The sequence below is a fragment of the Nylanderia fulva genome, unplaced genomic scaffold, assembly GCF_048542155.1.
Source record: "Nylanderia fulva isolate GAGA-0341 unplaced genomic scaffold, ASM4854215v1 Scaffold139, whole genome shotgun sequence".
Taxonomy (NCBI): domain Eukaryota; kingdom Metazoa; phylum Arthropoda; class Insecta; order Hymenoptera; family Formicidae; genus Nylanderia; species Nylanderia fulva.
This window is the reverse complement of record NW_028189611.1, coordinates 208,338-217,158: the sequence shown is the minus strand read 5'-3', so window position 1 is coordinate 217,158 and position 8,821 is coordinate 208,338. Positions and strand designations below refer to the sequence as shown.

The following is an 8,821-nucleotide window of genomic DNA, read 5'->3' as shown; positions in this document are numbered from 1 at the left end:
AGGGGAGCGCCTAAGCGCCCCCATGTCCCCCTCGACACCCTCATCCGGTGTCAACTAATGACGCCGGTATCAGGCGGGCCCCCCGACCCCCGCCGCGGACAGCTGCACCCGTGAGCACGACCGCCGACGACGGGGGACGGAGGGCCGCGCCCCCTCCTCTCGACTCTGCCAGGGGTGCTGTTAGGCATCCCGGGCCTCCGATTCGGTGCCTGGCCGGCCGTCGAAAGTCCACGCAAAGTGGACATCTAAGGCCGGACAGGCACCCAACCTCCTTGTGGCCAGGGGAGCCGCAGCGGTAGCAGCGGCTACCCCTGTCCACCGCCGAAGTGCACCGGCGCCACGCTCCCTCTCCCTCCTCTGCTCCTCCAGATCCCTCCTTATTAACTCCCCAAACCATCCCTCCTCCATTCCTCTTCTCTCCTCCACCTCCTCTATCCTCCTACCTCTTTTCCTAAAATATTCTTCCCTTTCCCTTTCCCACTCCGATCCCACTCTTCCTATTTTCGCCCTTTCTCTCATTTCCTCCCAGCATTTCCTCGCCAGCTCGCTTCCTCTTCCTTCCTCCATTCTCTTCTCGAAATTCCATGCCCTTTTTCCGGCTCTTATCCTCAGCTTCTCTCTTCTCAGTTCCTCCCTCACCATATAACCTGGCGTTCCCCTCTCTACTCCTAATATCCATCTCAAGTATCTTTCTTCCATCCTTTCCATTCCCTCTCTCTCCTTCCACCCCCATATTTCCACCCCGTAGCTCAACACTGTCCACACCAATTTGTCAAAAAGCCATAATCTTCTCCCCCAATCTTTTCCAAACTTTCTCTTTCCTATTCCCCATACTTGCCCCATAATAGCCGCCGCTCTCCTCATCCTATCTTTCACCTGTCCTTCTTGTCCTCCATTCCTCTGTAGTCTATATCCCAGATACGTAAACTCCTTCACTTCCTCCATTTTCTCTCCTTTCCATCTCCACTCCCTCTTCTTCCATCTTCCTCCCTTTCTCCTAAACCTCATTATCTTCGTCTTCTTTGCGTTCAACTCCAATCTCTTGTTGTCTAGATATTCTTCTAACCTTTCTACCATATTTCTCAGTTCCTCTTCCTCCTCTACCAACAACACTATATCATCCGCGTATGCCAATGTATAAATCCTTTTTTCTCCTATTCTTACTCCTCCTCTTCTCACCTTCCCCATTTTTTCCTCTAAGTCCGCTATTAGGATGTTAAATAGTATTGGACTCAATGGGCACCCCTGTCTTACTCCTTTCTCAATCCAAAAACTCTCTCCAACTTCTTCCCCTATCTTTATCCTGCATGTTGTCTCTCTCATCACCATCTCTACCCTTCTTCTCAATCCTTTCCTTACTCCTCTCTCTTCCATTGCCTCCATTAATTTCTCCCTGTCTACCGAGTCAAATGCTGCTCTCAGATCTACAAACATTGCCGTTAGCCTTCCCTCTTTTCTTTCCAGTTGTCTATTGATTAAATAATTCATCACGTATATGTTGTCTATTGTTCCCATTCCTCTCCTAAACCCCATCTGATTTTCTGGCACTATCCCTTTTTCCTCCACATCCTTCCTCAATCTTTCTGTCAGTATCATCGTATATACCTTATACATTGATGGCATCATGGTTACTCCCCTGTAGTCTTCCACCTCCTTTCCATCCCCTTTCTTCCTTATCGGTGTAATCACTCCCTCTATCCATCTCTTCGGCCATCCTTCTCCTCTCCATATTCTATTACAAAAATCCAGCATCCAATCCTCCACGTTCCCTCCTCCATACTTCCATACCTCATTCGGAATCTCATCTATCCCTGTCGCTTTTCCTGCTTTCAGCTTCTTTATTGCCTCTCTCATTTCCTCTCTACTTATTTCCTCCTCCTCCTCCTCCTCCTCCTCCTCCTCTGTCCTGTTCCCTTCTTCTCTTCTTTCCTTTCTTACCTTTCTCTCCTCTGTTCCTCCTAACAACTTCATAAAATATTCTCTCCACTTTCTCATCTCAATTTCTTCGTTTATTCCTTTCCATCTTCTTCTCTCTCTGTTTACTATCTCCCACACCTCCGATTCTCTTTTTACCTCTGCTGCCTTCTTTTCCCATTTCTCGTTTTCTTCCTTTTTCTTCCTCTCACACAATCTCTTGTAATCCCCTCTTCTCTTCCTATATTCCTCCCCCTCTCCTCCTTCCCTCCACCATCTCCTCAGCTCCCTCCTTACCTTCCTTTTCTCCTCTCTGCACTCCCCATCCCACCATCCTCTTTTCTCCTTCTTTCCTTTCCTCCAGTCCTCCTCTGTTGCTCTTAATACTTCCTTCATCCTCTCCTCTATTCTTTCCCATTCTCCATCTATCTCTTTCTCTCCTCCTCCTATTTCTCCTATCTCCCCCACTTTTCCCTCAAAAATCCTCCGGCCCTCCTCATTCCATACTCCTCTCCTCCCTCCTCTCGACTTTCTTCTCTCTCTTCTCTGCCATCCTTCTATCTCCACTTCTATTGGGTGATGATCTGAGTCCACCTTGTCTCTTATTCTTAACCTTCTCACCTTCTCTCCGCTATCCTCATTTCCAATTACGTAATCTATAACCGTGTTCCCTCTTCCTCCTGTAAAAGTCCATTCTCCCTCCTCATCTCCCTTTGTGTTACCGTTCATTATGCTCCAACCTCTTTCTCCCATGAATTCCAGTAGTTTTCTTCCCTCTGCATTGATTAATTTGTCTTTCGACTTTCTTTTCTTTTCCTCTTTCCTCTCCTCTTCCGCATTCTCCTTATCTCTGATTCTACCTCCCTTTTTTCTTGTCCTCGCATTAAAATCTCCTCCTATTATTGTGTAAACCTCCTCCTCTTTCTCCTCCGTCCACTTCTCCCTGCACGCCTTCTCTATTCCTTCTCCTACGTATACTCCTATCACCCTCCATTTTTCCTTCCCTATCTTTACTCTTTCTACCACAAAGCTCTTCTTACTCAGCTCCATCATTCCTCCCTTCTCTGCAATCTCCTTTTTTATCCCCATAATCATGCCTCCTTTCGCTCTTCCTCTCTTCTTCTTTCTACTTGCTCCTTGCACTCCCCATACGTATCCTTTCGGTAGGTACCTTCTCATCTTCTTCCATCCTTCCTCTTCCATCCATGTTTCTGATAACACTATTACATCCCATTCTTCTAATCCTTTCCAAAAATCTATGTCCTTATTCCCTACTCCCGCTACGTTCCAGAAAACTATCTTCCATCCTTTTCTTCTCTTCTCTTTTTCCCTCTCTTTCTCTATCTCTCTACTTTAGCCCATCTTCCTTTCCCCTCTCCTCTTCCCCCATTATCATATTCTTTACATTTCCCTTCTCATCTCTCAGAACTTCCTTCTCCTCATCCCATCTCCACCATTTTTCTCTTATTTTTATCTTGCCATTACTTACCCATGTCCTTTCTCCTCTTTTCTCTTCTCTCCTTGCTATCTCTCCCAACTTTTGTCTTATCTCCCTTTCTTTCCATGTTAAATCCGTGTCTATCCTTTCTTTTCTGCCTTTCAGCCTCTTTTTCTTCTCCATCACTTCCCATTTCTGTTCTTCCTTCTCCAATTCCACCACCACCATTTCTCTCCCCATTTCTCTATCCTCCCCTATTTTCCTTATTTTCATTATCCTCGCTCTCGCCTCTATCTCCTCTAACAATTTTTCGGCTCCCCCTCTTCTTTTCCCTTCTTTGACTAATAAGCCTTTTATTACTATATTCTTTCTTTTTTCCTCTTTTTCTAATATCTCCCATTTCCTTTCCATTTCCCCTACTCTCTTTTGTAAACCATTTCCTGTGTGCTCTCTTCTTTCTTTCTCTCCCTCCTCCCTTTCGTCCATCTTCCTCTCCAGTCCCTCTATCCTCCTCTTCATACCTTCCATGTTCTCTATTATTTCTTTCTTCTCTCTTTTCCATCTTTCCATCTGTATCTTGTAATCTCTTCTTATCTCCTCCATCTCTCCTCTTATCCTCTCTCCCTGTTCCTTTATTTCCTCCCTAATCTCCCTCATTTCTTGCCACATATCTTGCAACAATCTTTTGATCTCTCCCTTCTCTCCATCCTCTTCACCACCTTTTTCCGGTGATCTCGTTGTCTTATTGCTTCTTTTAAAGATCTCTTCGCTCCCTTCTCCCGTTTTTTCCTCTAACTCCCTTTTTTTCCTCTTCAGTAGATCTTCTATATTCCCTAGACTTCCACTTCTTTCTTTTCCCTTTTTACCTAACGATCCTATTATTCCTCCTCCCTCCGCTCCCTTGCTTCCTTCTTTCTTCCCGCTCCACATGTTTTCAAACCCTTTTAATCCAAATCCTCTCCGTTTTCCTCTCTATACTCTTCTTTTCCCCTGTTTTCCTTTTTGCCTACTTCTCGCCACTCTACGTTCTTCCTAATCCTTGCTTCTTCTTTCCTAAATTCCCTAGCTATTCCCTAGCACCTTTACTCTATTTTTCTGCACCCCGCTTTTTTTCTTTATACCCTATACTCCCTGCCCACTCTCAGCTGTCACCAGCCTCCTATTTCTCTCTTTCCTACTTTCTCTGTCTAACTATTCTCTCTCACACTACTCTCTCACCCTCTCACTCTTCTCCCTCTTCCTTTTCAAACTATCCTCTTCACTATCTCTGTGCTCTAACCCCTTTAATCGCCCTCAACTCTTCACTATCACACACCACGTGTACTCTAATTTTGCACCAGAAACGGAAGTCTTGTTATTGTAATTATTTAACTCATATATAATAGAAATAAAGCCCTAAAGAATCGACAATGACGCGTATGTAGTGCACATCGGCGAAGGATACTTTGACCGCCCACGTCTCTGAAACTAGCCATAGGATTCGGTTGTGCCTATGGAGACTTTTCATCAGGGACCTCAGAACTACAACATATTTCAATTTCAAGCAATTCGACTAAAAGCCAATTTCCATAAGAAATGTGCGGGGTCCTTTGCGTAACTTTTCGATAAATATCTGAGGATCTTCTGGTGGGTCTTCGTCTACGAAGAATTCTCCGGGTAGACGAATTGGAGTTCCATAAACCAATTCTGCTGCACTGGTCTTCAAGTTCTCTTTGATGCTGGCTCGTAGTCCCAACAGGACCGTAGGGAGGATGTCTACCCACTCGGTGGATGCATGGCAGCGGATGGCGGATTTAAGAGAGCTGTGAAATCGTTCTACCATCCCATTGGAGGAAGGATGGTAGGCTGTAGTTCTAGTCCTGTGTGCGCCTATGAGCTGAATGAGGGCCTGAAGCAATCTAGATTCAAACTAAGAACCGCGGTCCGTGGTTACGGTTGCTAGAGCGCCAAAACGAGAAATCCACGTTGCATGGAATGCATCCGCGATTGTATCTGCGCTGATCGGAATAGCCTCCGGCCATCTGGTAAATCTATCTATTGCAGTTAGGCAATACTGGTACCCGCGGGACGGCGGCAGAGGACTGACGATGTCGAGATGAACCTAGTGGAATCTGCTGTCCGGGACTCGAATGTGTTCTGGCAGGTTTTTGTAATGTCTCTGGATCTTTGCACGTTGGCATGCTAAACAGGTCTTGACCCACTCTGAGGCGTCCTTATTTAGACCCGACCAAACAAATCGGCGTGCGATTAGATCTCGGGTAGCTCGGATTCCTGGATGCGATAGGCGGTGCACCGTATCGAATATTCTGCGGCGTAGGATGCGAGGTATGTATGGACGAATTTCTTCGGTGGAAACGTCACAGAATATTGTGTGTTCTGAGTCGTCGAGGCGTAATTTACGAAGTTGCAAATTTGTTGTTGATGATTTTACTAGTTCTTGCAGCTCTTCATCCTTTAGTTGCTCGAGTGTGATGTCCTCAGTGGAGATAATTGTAGGCATGTGTATCTCTTGGATTCGAGATAGTGCGTCTGCGACTGTGTTTTGCGTTCCAGGAAGAGTAAACCAGGTGAGTAGTGAATTGTGAGATATAATCCAGTTGGCGCAGCTGTCTAGGAGATGCTCGGTCTGACTTATGATCGAAAGTATATATTAACGGCTTGTGGTCCGTTGCTACTGTACATTCACGACCTTCTACGAAATGCCGGAAATATTTTAGGGCTTTATAAACCGCTAGGAGCTCACGGTCGTAGGTGCTATACTTTCTTTGTGTTTCGGTTAGTTTTTGTGAGAAAAAACTTAAGGATACGTACACGTCCCTTTAGAGTTGTTGCAGTGCGGCACCAATGGCTGTGTCTAAGGCATCTGTTTGCAACACCAGAGGTGCTCCTTCTTTTGGGTGTGCCAGGAGAGTAGCTTCTTCTAGTTGTCTTTTGCTTTGTTCGAATGCTTCCCGCGTCTCCGGTGTCCAAACTATTGTTCGGTTGTCTCGCTTAATTGTTCCGGTGAGTTTGTGTAGGGGTGCTTGAATTAATGCTGCTCCTTTAAGTAGGCGTCGGTAAAAGTTGATGAAACCAAGGAATCTGCGTAGTTCCTTGACGGTATTCGGTATGGGATAGTCTCTAATTACAGCTATGCGCTCTTGGAAAGGGGCGATACTCTCCTGACTAATGGTATATTCCAGATAACGGACCTTCTCGGCTCTGAAGATACATTTTTCCACATTGATAGATAGACCGTATTGCTGTAGCCGTGACAGGATTTCACGCACATGTGTTGCGTGTTGCTCTGGTGTTGTAAATGCGATCAAAATGTCGTCACTGTAGCAAAACGCATATTCCACCCCTCGTAGGACCGTACCCATCAGGCGCTGAAACGTCTGCACAGCGTTGCAGAGACCGAAGGTCATCTTGTTGAACTGGAACAAACCAAAAGGAGTGATTACGACGGTCTTGGGTCTGTCCTCTGGAGCCACTGGAATTTGGTGGAATGCTTTGTTGAGGTCAAGCATAGTAAAAATTTTGCATTTATGTAAACGGTGCGTAAAATCATGTAAATGAGGGACGGGATATCTGTCAGGTATCGTGACTTTGTTTAATGGACGATAATCGCCACATGGTTTCCATGTTCCATTGGATTTCTACACCATATGCAGCGGAGAGGCCCATGAGCTAGAGGATGGCTCGCAAATACCCTGCTGGATGAGGTTTTGGAATTCGATTCGGGCTGCCTTATAACGGGTTGGTAAAAGGCGCCTAGCTCGCTCTGCTACAGGGTGTCCGTTAGTGATTATATAATGTTGCACGCCGTGCGTGGGTTCCTGGCTTTTGATTAGACGTTTTACTTCGTCGAATTCCAGTAGAATTTTCCTGTAACAGTTATCGTAGCTGATTTTTGTTAAACTTGAAGCGTTGCATGTTGTGATTGCACCTAGCACGTGCAATTTTGTCTCTATATCGATTAGTCGGCGGTTGTGGAAATCGACAAGCAGTTTAAAATGTTTTATAAAGTCGGCACCCAATATCGGTTGTTGAACGTCAGCTACAATGAATCACCAAACAAAATTTCTGCGTAATGCAAGGTTGAGTTTCATTTTGAGCTCTCCGTAAGTGGGAATGATAGTGCCGTTGGCTGCGTAAATTGTAAATCTAGCACGGGTAGGTTGTTTGCCTTTCATGCGTTTTTGTAGAACTGAAACGTCTGCACCGGTGTCCACTAGGAAATTCATCCTTGAGTATTGATCCATGACTGTGAGGCAATTTGACGTCTCATTGATCTCTGTAGTCGCCCCTATGTACGGAGATTTTACTAGTTTTCCTGCGGCTTAGCTCCTTGAGTCCACGTACAAGGGTTCTGGCACTTCCTTGCGCTGGCACCAAATCTATTATGATAGTAACAGAACTCAGGCTTATTTGAATGCGTAGGTGCAGGTGTCAATGCTCTAGGTTGGTTTTTTCTTCCTCTGCTACGGGAGCGACGGAATCGTTTGTTGCGATCTAGTTGTTTCTGTATTTTTGAGACCTGTAATGTGAGTGCGTTAAGTAACTCTTCTAATGTAGACTGCGTACCTGAGGTAGCCTGTGTGTTTGGACTCTTTGCAGGCACGATTTGGGTTGCTGCCATCATTGGTCTCATCACGTCTAGTGCCTTATCAGCCATCTCTGCTAACCGCTGGAGATCTGATGTGTCGGAGATTGCAAGTATTGCTCGAGCAGCTTCTGGTAACTGCTTAAAGAACAGAGAGCGGATGACGGCGTCTCCACACTGGTCCCCTGCGAGGGCTCGTAAACGATGTAAATAAGCCGTCAGTTTCTCATCACGCATTTCGTGGCCACGGAGTAGGCGTCGGAGGCGTGCTTCATCTCCTTTATCATAGGCGGACATAACGCGCCGCTTGATGCTTTCATATTTATTTTGAGCGGGCGGATTTATAACGAGATCGGACACGCTACGCAGAGCTTCGCCGGACAATTGTGTGGCAACGTATTTGAACTTTGTGATATCAGACGTTATATTGTAGTTAGCAAAAACTAGGTCTACCTGGGCGAACCATAGCCGTGGATCGGCCTGATAAAATGGCGGCAGTTCGATATGGCGAGAAGATATCATTGAAACTCCGCCGTTGGGCTCGCGTCCTTGGGGTGTCTGGTTGCTACCGGGCTGATTTTGGGTTGTGCCAGCGCCCAGAACGTCTGTTCCTCGTGTAGGCGATCTGTCTACAAGCATCTTTTCTTACGCGGTATCACGTCGGGGTCACCAATGTAGCGCTCGTGTATGTATATATATATTTTAGCGGGAAGGAGATTCCTGTTGAGGCGTCTTGGATGCAGGTAAGTATATAATATCTATTTGGAAACCACTGCTGAGGCGTTTCAGATCGATAAGTATGTGGTAAATATATTTTCTATATCTTTTTAAATATATAAGAATACTTTATTACTTCTTTGGTAACAGACAGTATCACAGTATTA

The 8,821-nt window shown here is 45.7% G+C and overlaps 1 protein-coding gene across 1 annotated transcript; it reads right to left on the bottom strand.

Annotated features, from left to right (window-relative positions):
* Nucleotides 1–7,658: 7,658 nt before the first annotated feature.
* Nucleotides 7,659–8,576, bottom strand: LOC114936001 (uncharacterized). Its single transcript, XM_029308964.1, has one exon. It carries the CDS (start codon nt 8,574–8,576, stop codon nt 7,659–7,661), a length of 918 nt encoding a protein of 305 aa, XP_029164797.1.
* Nucleotides 8,577–8,821: the final 245 nt, after the last annotated feature.

Coding starts and splice junctions, on each gene's coding strand:
- LOC114936001 (XM_029308964.1), bottom strand. CDS start 8,576: ATGCTTGTAGACAGATCGCCTACACGAGGAACAGACGTTCTGGGCGCT.